General features: G+C 55.9%; 1 protein-coding gene across 1 annotated transcript; it reads left to right on the top strand.

Annotated features, from left to right (window-relative positions):
- The first annotated feature begins 6,927 nt into the window (after positions 1-6,927).
- Positions 6,928-11,762, top strand: A1BG (alpha-1-B glycoprotein). The gene is made up of 9 exons (XM_044760199.2): positions 6,928-7,001; positions 8,034-8,221; positions 8,298-8,333; positions 8,419-8,697; positions 9,139-9,411; positions 9,736-10,038; positions 10,526-10,822; positions 11,093-11,383; positions 11,592-11,762. Exons 1-9 carry the CDS (start codon positions 6,943-6,945, stop codon positions 11,597-11,599), a joined length of 1,734 nt encoding a protein of 577 aa, XP_044616134.2. The 5' UTR covers positions 6,928-6,942; the 3' UTR covers positions 11,600-11,762.
- Positions 11,763-12,406: the final 644 nt, after the last annotated feature.

The following is a 12,406-nucleotide window of genomic DNA, read 5'->3' as shown; positions in this document are numbered from 1 at the left end:
GCTCACCAGCCTCTTTGCAAGTCCTGCAGAAATGAAAACACAGGCCCCGACGGTTCTATGCTCAGCATTTTGGGACCCATTTTAACTTTCTCGTATACTGGTGAACGTCAGCAAAGTCATGCTGGGCAGACACCCTGGGCAATGCAGGAATGTGAGGAAGGCTACAGCCTCCACCACGTTTTACACCTGAGAGCTCATTCCAGAGAGCAGCGCTGTGGGGCCAGTATGGGAGGTCATTCCAGAGACAGTGGAAGTCTCTCCCTCTCACGCAGCCAGTGTGGGAGCACCTCAGGCAAAAATGGAACCTTTTTTCTCACATCGTGGGTTCAGGCAGCTGGCCCAGCCTGGTTGGACCCAGACAGAAGCCTGATGTGCTCTAACCTGGCTGGGCTGCCTGTTGGGTGGAGGAGACTGCCGAGGGGTCAGGGTAGGGGTGAGGTGGGCCAGGAAGACAGACACAGCCAGGGTTTGGGTCTGATGATCACCTCAAGCCTCCTGGGGTGGAGGAAGTTCACATCCAGTGTTTCCACAAGTGGCCAGGGCCATCTTCATCCTCACAAACAGGTGTCCCCACCTCCCTGGTGCTTGGCGACCCCAGTGTGGAGCAAGGAGGTGAGGGTGAGGCCCTGGAGCTGCCCTGTGTGGAGAGGGAGATGGAGGCCCCGAGCGGGGCTGGTGCGGGTGAGGAGGGCCGCGCTTGAGCCTTTGCACAGTCCTGGCACCCACACTCCCACCTACAGCACCTCCTGCAGGGTCAGGTGTGGGGATGTGTGAGTGGCACCATCTCGGCCTGCATAGAGGTCTTGCAGCGTGCCCCATCCCAGGCCGGGCTACCAACACCCAACAGGGCTGGCATCTGACTCAGAGTCAGCCTCAGATGCTTCCTCTAGGGGGAAATTGGAGCATCTGCAGCCCCATCTGCCTGGTTTCCCTGTTCCAGGCTGAAGAGGGGACACCGGCCTCCAAGGCCAACTCAGAGAAAGTTGGGGGTGGTGGCCTGCTGTCCCTCCATCCAGCCGGCCCTTGCCCCGGGTCCCCCACAATCCAGTCTCTCCTGGAACCCGCGGGCCCCTCTGCCCCACTCTTTAGTGTTTTTTGGGTTCTCTCAGACATTTGCTTTCTCTCCCACTTCAGCTCTCAGAGGCAACGTGGAGTGCCCAGGACGGTGGGCCCAGCAGGTGGTTCCAGGGAAAAGCACGCCGCCTGGAGTGTGCCAAAGACTGACGCCAGAGGCCCCTTCCCGGGAGCCGTGTCTGGAGGCCTGAGGGCCTGGCAAGACCCGGCAGAGGCCCCGAGGGAGGCCGAGGAGGGTCGGCAGCAGCATGCCACGCTGGAGGCAACAGCAGGCCAGGGGACCCCCGGAGGGGAGCCGGAGCCCCCAGGCTGTGGGACGGCGGGGGCCAGGCCCCAGGCATCCGAGGGAACCTTGCAGCGAGCCCCTCGCCTCTCGCCAGGCGGCCTGGCTGCCCGTGCGCTGAGTCGGGCAAGGCCTTCAGCCAGCGCTCGAACCTGCTCAGCTACCAGTTTTCCCAGCACCATTTGTTGAAGAGACTTTCTTTTCTCCATTGTAGGCCCTCAGCTCCTTTGTCAAAGATTAGCTGTCCATAGATGTGTGGTTTTATCTCTGGGCTTTCAATTCTGTTCCATGGATATGTGGACCTGTTTTTGTACTAGTACCATGCTGTTTTGATCACTGTAGCTTTGTAGTATGTTTTGAAATCGGGGATTGTGATTCCGCCGGCTTTGTTTTTCTTGCTCAGGATTGCTTTAGCAATTCGCGGTCTTTTGTTGCCCCATATGAATTTTAGGATTCTTTGTTCAATTTCTGTGAAGAATGTTCTTGGGATTCTGATTGGGATAGCATTGAATCTGTAGATTGCTTTAGGTAGTATGGACATTTTAACTATGTTTGTTCTTCCAATCCATGTGCATGGAATGTCTTTCCATCTCTTTACGTCGTCGTCAATTTCTTTCAAGAAAGTCTTGTAGTTTTCATTGTATAGATCCTTCACTTCCTTGGTTAAGTTTATCCCAAGGTATTTTATTCTTTTCGTTGAGATTGTGAATGGGATTGAGTTCTTGAGTTCTTTTTTTGTTAGTTCATTGTTAGTGTATAGAAATGCTACTGATTTATGTATGTTGATTTTATACCCTGCTACTTTGCTGTAGTTGTTGATTATTTCTAATAGTTTTTCTATGGATTCTTTGGGGTTTTCTATATATAAGATCATGTCGTCTGCAAACAGCGAGAGTTTTACTTCTTCATTACCTATTTGGATTCCTTTTATTTCTTTTTCCTGCCAAATTGCTCTGGCCAACACCTCCAGTACTACGTTGAATAGGAGTGGTGAAAGTGGGCACCCTTGTCTTGTTCCTGTCCTCAGAGGGATGGCTTTCAGTTTTTGTCCATTGAGTATGATGTTGGTTGTGGGTTTGTCATATATGGCCTTTATTATGTTGAGGTACTTTCCTTCTATACCCATTTTATTGAGGGTTTTTATCATAAATGGGTGTTGGATCTTGTCAAATGCTTTCTCTGCATCTATTGAGATGATCATGTGGTTTTTGTTTTTCATTTTGTTGATGTAGTGTATCACGTTGATTCACTTGCGGATGTTGAACTTTTTTTTACTTTTTTAAAAGATATTTGTTTTTTCTTTTTCTCCCCAAAGCCCCCCAGTACACAGTTGTATATTTTTAGTTGTGGGTCCTTCTAGTTGTGGCATGTGGGATGCCACCTCAGCATGGCTTGATGAGGGGTGCCATGTCTGCACCCTGGATCCGAACTGGCGAAACCCTGGGCTGCCGAAGTGGACCACGCAAACTTCACCACTCGGCCACGAGGCTGGTCCCTCATTGTCCTCTTTCTTAGTGGTAGATGGTGCGTGTTGCAGCAAATGATTTTTTTTCTTAGGAGGGGCGATCCTAACTTGCTCCAGATCCCCCGGCACTTCACTGAGGAGGTGGGCCCCAGGCATGCATTGAACTCACTTTATCATCTAATGGACCTGCTGCTTTGTGCTCATTAGATCTGATGGCATCCATGTAGTGGTGATGTCGGGTGGGTGTGATGTTTTGTGGGAAATCAGGGTGATCAAGGTCTGTGCAGACTATGACAGAGAATAAGAAAGTTGAACTGACAGCCCTGAGGCAAGTGAAGGTGTGCTGTTGTCCCCCCAGAGGAAATGTGCTTCTGGTGGTCTTTGCATATTGGTAGAGAAAAGGCATTTACCAGATCAGTAGCTGTGAAGATAAGACTCTTTAAACCCTGGAGTCATCCTGAACCTCTCTTCCCAGCAGAAGCAGCTCCTCCGAGGATTAAAACATTCCTGCTGCCCCTGATGGTTAACATGCACATTTCTGCCAGGCCTTGTCCCCTGAGCTCTGTTATGTTGGTCTTTCATCTGCACTGAAGTCAGGGACGCCTGATAGTAGTGTCTCCTAAGGCCACACTGGCCTACAGGGGACAGCCACCACTGCAATTTTCAGGGCGGAGGTGCCCTCCGAACTAATCTGTTTCTTGATACCTTCATAACAAGAGTGTCCTTCTCTGTAGTATGAGTTTGTGTGTGTGTGCACACAATATTGCACACAATAAACCCACTTCAACCTTCCTGTACCCTAAGCCTTTGGGTTCCCTCCTCCACACTATACCAGGGATGGTCCAGCAATTCAACCTCATTGAATTTAGGCCACTGTTGAGTCCAGGTCTCAGTCAACCCACCAGACAAAACCTCCTTCAGGCTGCTCAGTCTAACACCTTAAATCCAGTCTTTTAAATGGCCCATATAGGTAAATTCGAGCCAGTCCAGTGTTGTGTCCCACGCGTCTTGGCCGGATTCTCTTAGATGCCATCCCATATTTGTTTTTTATGCCCATTACATAAGCAAACCCTTCCAATTCTTTTGAGGTACAAGCAGAATCCCTCAGGGTCAGATTTTACTTGTCCACCTAGAGTTAGAGGTCCAGGGGGCAGTAAGGGACCTCCTTGCAAGGCAGCGAGCTCAGGTGAGGTTATGACAGGTCTTCAAGTGATGGCTGGTTGATCAAGGTGTCCTTAGGAACTAAATTGATGGGTAGCTTACTCAAAAGCTATTTGACCCATGTGACAAGAAATACTCTAGATCTGGTGTTCAGAAGCCTGAGTTGAGATGTCACAATAAAGAGTCACATATCACCCAGTCTCCAGACCTAGGTTGCTCCAAGATGCAATGCCCTGGATTGAAGGCATCGCTAACCTCTTAAAGGACCAGCTCTACCACAAGAATAGTCATAGATCTGCCTCCAGGGGTCTGCTGCCATTTTCCTCAGGGGAAGGAAATACCAGATCTCTCAGGGGTTGAGAGAGACTGGCTCTGACTTGAGAGTAATCTCCAAACTTTCTGTGGTCTGCGACAAAGCAGGGTTTTATGGTGGTCAGATGATAAGGTGAGTTTGGGCGAGTTTGTCTCCCGGTGGCTCACTGCCTGTGCATGCCCGCTCTGGTTATTTCCCCCGTCCTGGCTGGTGATTGGAAGGGACATACTCAGCAATTGGCAGAATCCCCACATTGGCTCTCCTCCCCCTAGGGTGAGGACCCTCAAGGTAGGAAGGTCCAAGCAGCAGCCTCTGCAAGATAGCAAACCGGAAGCAACACCACATCCCCAGGGAAACCGCAGAGATGAGTGCCACCATCAAGGACTTGAAAGACACAGGAGTGGTGATCCCAGTGCATCCCCGCTCAGCTCGCCTGTGTGGCCTGTGCAGACAACAGATGGGTGCTGGAGAGTGCCAGTGGTTATCCTGAACATAGGCCATGACTCTAATTGCAGCTGTTCATTCAGGTGTGTTCTCTTACCTGGAACAAGTCAACTCAGTTCCTGGTACAAGTGTAACAAGATTTTCAACTTCATGTGAATCCACCCAAACAACCCCATTCCAAGCCTCAGGAGCCGCCTCCCTCCCAGGCAATGCCTGAGCTCAGATATGACACTTAGTGGGTCTGTGAATTCAACAGAGGTAGTAATTCTGAAATATACACAATTAAATTTTGTATCTAAGTTTCAGCTATATCTTCCCTTTGGCTACAAAGAATCAGAAATTCTGTTCGAGAGACTAGAAGTTCTCTGATTCTCTGTGTCTTGAGCTAAGGATGTAAAGCCCTGAGCGAGTGGTTTTCTTTCTACAACCTCTGCAGTGGTCATAAGCAGCCAGCCCACCATACAGTCTGTATGGTCACAATTGCTGCCATCGTCTGCCCATTGCAGTGGCCATTTGGCCTCCCAAGGCACCAGCTTCAGTCGACACCTCATTTCAAGCAACCACAGGTGATGGTTTAAGTGAACGATGCCCCTGCCTACTGTGGATTGCCAGCATCCCATGGCAGGAGCTCAGCTCTGTGCTCCACACTGAGGTCAGAACCCAATCAAACCCAGAATCCCAACTTTGAGGGTCTGTTTCTTGGGACCCCTCTTGATACCAATTACTGTGTCAGCCAGGGTTCAGACAGGAGACTGAAACCACACTAGATATTTCACACAGGGGACTTGGTTGTGCACATTTTGCAAAGCTCAGAGAGCAAAAGCAGATGTTGCAGAAACTCAGAGATTAATATTTGCTGGAAGCCACTACCCCTCATAGGGTTCGGGGGACCCAAGGGAAGGTTTGGTGACCACAGAATCCTGGAGCTAACATGCCGGTGCTGTGAGGCTGCCATTGGGAGCGCCAGAAGAAACTTGCAGGCTCCCCAATCACAGGCTGCCGGCTTCATCTCTGCAGACCTCTCACCTGACTGTGCCCTGATGGACTGAGGTTCAGCCAGTGTCTCGTGGTCTCTGCTCTGCCCCTTTGGCCTGGCCACCACCAGTTTTAGTCTGGTGCCCCAAGGCCTGAAGGCCTTGTCACTCAGTGGTCCCTTCTGCAAGGAATGCCTCCTCCTCTGGCACCCCCAGAGCATGCAGCCTTCTAGGGCCTGGCTTTGAATGGGGGCAGCGAGCCTGCAGCAGGTGCTCAGCAGTGTGGAAAGGAAAGCTGGCCTCGGGATTCTCCCCATCCTGTCCCACTCAGCAGGAGCTCAGACCCTGCAGTGCCGCGGCCCAGCGTGCCTGGTCTCCATGACGCTATCACCCCTCCCACTGCCCTTCTGCCCCTTGCCTCGCCCACTCCTACCATTCTGGCCACCTCATTGCTCATCCTGCCTCACAGCCTTGGCACTGGCTGTTCCCTCTGCCCAGAATGCCACTCCCCCAGTTATCCGCAGGCCCAACCTCCTGGCCTCTTCGGATCTCTGCTCCCCGAGAAGCCTTCCCCGGACTTCCAACACCACATAGCTGCCCTCCCCCAGTCTCCACCACATCCTCAGGACTTATGGTCTTCCCAGCACCTACCCTCTGCCTTCTCCATCTCCCTGACCAGCCTGGGCTCCTTGGGGGCAGGGCCCGGGTCCACATTTCCCCACAGTCTTCTCTGTGCACGGTACACAGGAGATGCTCTACAAACGTTTGTGGAATGAATGGGCGAGGAGGAAGCCAGGTCAAGCGGGAGGTGGAAGCTGGGAGGTTTCCCGGGGTTCTCAGCGGAAAGCTGGAGCCTGGACACCCAGGGTGGGGACCAGACCCCAGGGTGGGATGGCAGGGCTTCCTGAGGGGTCCAGTGTGAGAACACCCTGTTGTCACCCATCCCATTCTACCCCATCAGGCTGTGCCTTAGGGAGACGAGGAGGCCATGAGGAGAGAGAGAGGAGGGGAGGCCGGCAGGAGGGGAGGCCATGGGGAGGCGGAGGCCTGGCCTCTCAGCAGTGGGCTACAGCCACACGAATGACCACAGGCAGCTCAGATAACTATCCACAACCTAAGCACAGGTCTGAAATGAATGTCCTGGGCATAAATCAGACTCCAAATTCGTGGTGGGTTACACAGTGGAGAATGAACTGGTGCTGAAGAAGGAGGAACTACAGCTCCCGAGATGAGCCGGGATGCCCCTCCGGAAAGCCCCCATGATGCTTATAGAAAATTCAGATGCAGGTGAATCCCATCTTGGCCGTCACACCTGGGGTGGGATATGTTGGGGAGGGGCCCACTGGGCTTTGGGGTGGGCTGAGGCCCTGCCCATGTGACCTCAGCTGCCCCATGGTGGGTGGGCCTCAGTGTCTCCTCGGAGAAAAGGATCCCAGTGCGTACAGCCATTGGGAAGAGGAGATGAGAGACCACACAGAGAGGGAGGCATGGGGAAGCCCCCACTTGGCCTCCTCTCCTTCACATCCAACACAACACAGTAACACCATCTCCTGCCCAGGTTCGAGCACGCAGACCCCTGTGCCTGCCACAGCTGTTGCCTCCTAATTTCTATTATTTATTACATACTATTTTATTATTTATTATTATTCATAAACAAATCATTAATTTTAACATTCATTTTATTATTTTAATGTATTCATTATTGTGTTTTAAATAGTATTTTTTAACTTATTTATTGTATTATTTTTAATATTTAGTGTTTTATCATTTCTATTAATTTAGTATTTTCACTTTAATCATTTTGTTAGTAATATTATTATTCCATTCTATTGTTTATTTTTCATTTTATTTCTTTATTTAAATTTATCTATTATTTATTACATTACTTGTTTTAATATTTATTGTATTTTATTTTTAAAATTGTACTTTTTTCATTTAAATCATTTTATTATTCATTATTCATTTTACTTACATGTTATTGTTTGCTATTGCTTTATATCACTTATTTTTTTTAAGGTTTTTAAATTTTTCCTTTTTCTCCCCAAAGCACCCCAGTACATAGTTGTATATTTTCAGTTGTGGGTCCTTCTGGTTGTGGCATGTGGGATGTCACCTCAGCATGGCTTGACGAGCAGTGCCATGTCTGCGCCCAGGATCCGAACAGGTGAAACCCCGGGCTGGCGAAGCCGAGTGCGCAAATCCAACCACTGGGCCACGGGGCCAGGCCCTATCACATATTTTTTAAATTATCATTTTTATTTTTTACTGTTAACTTAGTTTATTAGTTACTCATAATTATTGATTACTGTTATTGCTGAGCCTCCCGAGGCTACAGTGGTTCGCCCTTTGTCCCCACCGGCTGCACCCCACCCCCATTCGGGGCAAGACAACAGGCGGGAATAAGTCGGCACCCCTGCTGCCCTCTCCGGCCTTGTCCCTGCAGACACTGCCCGGGTCTGGAGCAGTGGGCACCATGTCCTCGCTGGCCGCCCTCCTGCTGTTTGCGGGTGAGGTGTGGGGCTGGGGTCCATGGGTGGGCTGGGTGGGAAGCACAGGACTGGCCTCACCTGTGTGTCTCCTCAGGTCTGTCCCTGGGCCCAGCCACTGAGGCGGCGGTCGGTGAGTGTGGGGTCTGGGGGGGGCAGGTGGGCCGCCCGCAGGGCTGAGCCCCCAGCCCATGCCCAGCTCTCATCTGGCCCCACAGTATTTGACCCCCAGCCAGCCCTGTGGGCAGAGGCCGACTGGCAGCTGGAGCCCTGGACCAACTTGATGCTGACCTGCCAGGCCCGCCTGCAGACCAAGGACTTCCAGCTCTTCAAGGATGGGGTGGCCCAGGAACCTGTGCAGGTTGGCTCACCCACCATTGAGCACCAGTTCCCACTAGGAGCAGTGACCAGTGACACCCGGGGCCTCTACCGCTGCCGCTCTGGCTTGGACAGCGGCTGGACCCAGCTGAGCAACCTGGTGGAGGTGACTGGAGCAGGTGAGCAGAAGCTTTGTGGGGCCAGTGGCTGCAAGAGGCTCCTCCCTCCCTCCACTCCTCACTCTCCTTGTCTTCTTTTTCCCTCCCCCTCCCAAGCAGCTAGGTAGCCTTGGGCAAGTCACCTGATATCTCTGAGCCTGAGTTTCCCCATCTGTAAAGTGAGGATTATGTTTGTACTGAACCCAGCAGATTGTGAGGAATAAATGACTGAGTCCCCAGAAAGTGCTTATGGCAGGCCTGGCACACAGTGGGGTCCTTACTGCATCTTCCTCTAGTTTTACACCTCTGTCCCCACCTGTCCCTGCCTCCTTTTTCCCCAACAATGCCTTCCATCTCCCCGTCTCCCTTACACTTTCATGAGTGTGGAGGTCCAGGTCCGGCTGGGCCACCCATGTCTCCTAAGTCATGCAGAACCAGCTACCAACTCTGCCCCACCTGCAGAGTCCCTGCCCCCACCCTTGCTCTCGACTGAGCCTGTGTCCTGGATCACACCGGGCCTGAACACAACGCTGCGGTGCCAAGGGGGGCTTCGGGGTGTTACTTTCCTGCTGAGGCGGGAGGGCGACGACCAGTTTCTGGAGGTGGCTGAGGCCCCTGAAGACGTGGTGGTCACCTTCCCGGTCCACCTGGCTGGCAACTACAGCTGCAGCTACAGGACCCACGCAGCAGGAGACCCCTCTGGGCCCAGCGCCCCTGTGACTATCGAGGAGTTGGGTGAGTGTGTGGGCCGTCCCAGAGGGCTTCCAGGGGTAGCAGGCTCCTGGAGGACAGAGCTGCGTCTACCTTGACCCTCAGCCCTGAATACCCCTGCCCAGGACTGGGTCTGGGAAACTGGTCACACAGTTGCCTGGATCACACCAGGCCTGAACAGGCACTGCTGCGCAGCGGGGGGACTGGGGATGGGCCACAAGCAGGGGTGTGCCCGGGGCTGCCACGCGGAGGTAGGGGTCTGGAGGCTGGGCTGACCGTAGCTTTCCCAGGGAAGGGTCCCACCGCGGGGTGGCCAGACTCGCCCCAGCGCCCCTCCCCGCCCCGCAGCCGCGCCCCCGCCGCCGGTGCTGCGTGTCCAGGAAGCTTCGGCCCAGGTCCTGCGCCCCGGCGTGAGCCTCCGCCCCAAATGCGCGGCGCCCCTGGGCGGCGTGGACTTCCAGCTGCGGCGGGGCGAGCAGGAGCTGCTTGTGCCCATGAGCTCCGCCTATCCCGACCGCGTGTCCTTCCACCTGGACGCGCTCGCCCCGGGGGACAGCGGCCTCTACACCTGCCGCTACCGGCTGCGCGACGCTCAGAGAGCCTGGTCCTGGTCCGGGGACAGCGCGCCCGTCGAGCTGCTGCTGAGCGATGGTGAGCCCTGTGCGGGGGACGAGGGGCGCCAGGGGGGCCCGCAGGGGGGCCTAGAAGTGCAGGCTCTGGGTCGAAGTCCAGTCCCGACTCACCCGCCCGGCCTCAGTTTCTCCAACCGAGAAGGGGACAATGAGCAGCAACCTCAAGGCCCCACGAGGAATAATTGGGTCAACAGGCAAGTCTGGTACAAGCCATGCAGGCGCCTCCAGCCCGGGGTCCCCTCCAGCCCCCGGGTGCGTGCCGAGGGCGGCCTGTCCGGGGACTGCAGGCCCCGCCGAGGACGCGGACGGCGCGTCGACCCCAGGCGAGGACCCTCCGAGCGCACGCCCCAGGATCGATGACAAAACACGACCCCTCCCCCGTCTGTCTTTATAGAGAAACAAGTTAATAGGGAACAGTGTAGGCTGGGTGGGAGAGGAGGCAGCGGGACAAGGGCGGGCGCCGGGCCAGGCCCCCTCGCGCCGGGTCAGCCGCGTCCTCCCCGCAGAGACGCTCCCGGCACCCGAGCTGAGCGCGGAGCCTGCGACCCCGGACCCCGCGGCCGGCGCGCGGGTGCAGCTGCGGTGCCGGGCCCCGCGGGCCGGCCTGCGCTTCGCCCTGGTGCGCGAGGACGCGGGCGGGCGCCGGGCGCTGCAGCTCCTGAGCCCCGCGGGGCCCGAAGCCACCTTCGAGCTGAACGACGTCTCGGTGCTGGACTCGGCCAACTACAGCTGCGTCTACGCGGACCGCGCGCCGCCCTTTGCGGGCTCCGCGCCCAGCAAGGCCCTGGAGCTGCGCGTGCGCGGTGAGCGGCAACCCCCCCACCCCCCCACCGCACCCCGCCCCGTGTCTCCCCTAGGTCCCCGCGGGGCGAGTCCCGCCCCCAGGCCGCGGTGGGCGGTGCCCTCGGCCGGGAGCCTGTCCCCTAGCTCGTCTTCCGCCGGGTCCTGAGGCCCTGAGTGCCAGGCGCCGGGCCCCGGGGTCCCCGCAACATCCTGGGGAGAGAGGTGGCGCGGAGTCGGGCGCAGTGGCCGCGTGGGAGGGCGGCGGCCCTGACCGCCCGGCGCTCCGCCAGGACCCCCGCCCAGGCCGCAGCTCCGGGCTCTGTGGAGCGGGGCGGTGACCCCGGGCCGCGACGCCACCCTGCGCTGCGAGGGCCAGATGCCCGACGTCACCTTCGAGCTGCTGCGCGTGGGCGACACGGAGGCGTCCGCGGTGGCCTGGGCCCAGCACCGCCACTGGGCCGACCTGGTGCTGAGCTACGTGGGGCCGCAGCACGCCGGCAAATACAGCTGCCGTTACCGCGCCTGGCGGCCCAGCGCCTTCCAGTCCGAGCTCAGCGACCCTGTGGAGCTCCAGGTGGCCGGTGAGGTCCCACTGGGTTCATCCTCCCGCTTGGCCGGCTTGTGCCCCTCCGCCGGGCACACCTGCCTCGCCTGCCGTGGTGCGAGGGTCTTGGCTGGCAGGTGACCAAGCCACTTCCCTGAGGGGCCTCGGCGAGGTCTGCCCTGATTTCACCAGGGAGGAGCACACGGGATACCTGCTTAACCTTCTCTTTTGTCGAATTTGTCTAGGAAGTTGATCCAGCTGCGACACGGGCTGCTGATGGGGTCCTTGGGAAGTACTTTCTCCAGTCTGGGTCACATCCCTCTTGCTGCAGCTGGAGGCTGGATTCCCTCTCAGGGGCTGGAGGGCTCTCTCTCATTCCTCCCAGGAATTAATAAATGTGAAGAGAACCTTTAAAACGTGTCCTTGGCCTTTGGTGGCTCCCATGCAGGGGGGCTGGACTCCCAAGGCTGAGGGAAATGGGCTGGGATCCTGTGTGCCCAAGGTGGACATGCTCTGGGTTGGATCCTGAGGGAAGAGGGGCTGAGGATTGAGGATTGGCTCCTGGGCCCACATTTTTCAAGACCCCCTTCTTCCATCAAGCTGCCTCCCACTCCCCAGACACCTCTGCAGGGTCCCCAGCAGGTGTGGGTAGGTAGCTTGAGGCTCCAGACATTTTTTTTTTTTTTGAGCATACAAACTACAGCCAGGCCTTAGTGCACAAAATGCAAGCTCAAAGGAGCATAAAGGAGGACCAGGAGGAGACAGAGTCCAGACCCACGGAGGCGGGAGTGGGCCCTGGTGGCCCAGCCAACGCAGCCCCCTCCACCACCTGGACAGATGTTCCTTGCAAGGCAGGACCTCGCATTGGGAGGCAGGGTCCCAGCTCCAGGACTGCTTGGCTACACTCACTGGGAACCTCAGGCGAGTGACCTGCCCACTCTGGCCTGTGACTGAGGGGTGGAGGGCCCTTTCACATCTGTGCTACTGTAGGGCCAGCCCAACACCTACCGGCTAGTTTCCTCACAGGGTGGAGGTGCGACCTTTTGACCCCAGCCACCCC

This window comes from Equus asinus, chromosome 26 (genome assembly GCF_041296235.1).
Source record: "Equus asinus isolate D_3611 breed Donkey chromosome 26, EquAss-T2T_v2, whole genome shotgun sequence".
Classification (NCBI taxonomy): Eukaryota; Metazoa; Chordata; class Mammalia; order Perissodactyla; family Equidae; genus Equus; species Equus asinus.
Note: the sequence above shows the minus strand (reverse complement) of the source record. Positions and strands in the feature narration are given on the sequence as shown.

Excerpts from the sequence above, each read along its gene's own strand:
- A1BG (XM_044760199.2), top strand. The coding sequence starts at position 6,943 with ATGAGCCGGGATGCCCCTCCGGAAAGCCCCCATGATGCTTATAGAAAA. Across the intron at positions 8,222-8,297 it reads CGCCCTCCTGCTGTTTGCGG|GTCTGTCCCTGGGCCCAGCC; the intron begins GTGAGGTGTGGG and ends GTGTCTCCTCAG. Across the intron at positions 10,823-11,092 it reads CCTGGAGCTGCGCGTGCGCG|GACCCCCGCCCAGGCCGCAG; the intron begins GTGAGCGGCAAC and ends GCGCTCCGCCAG.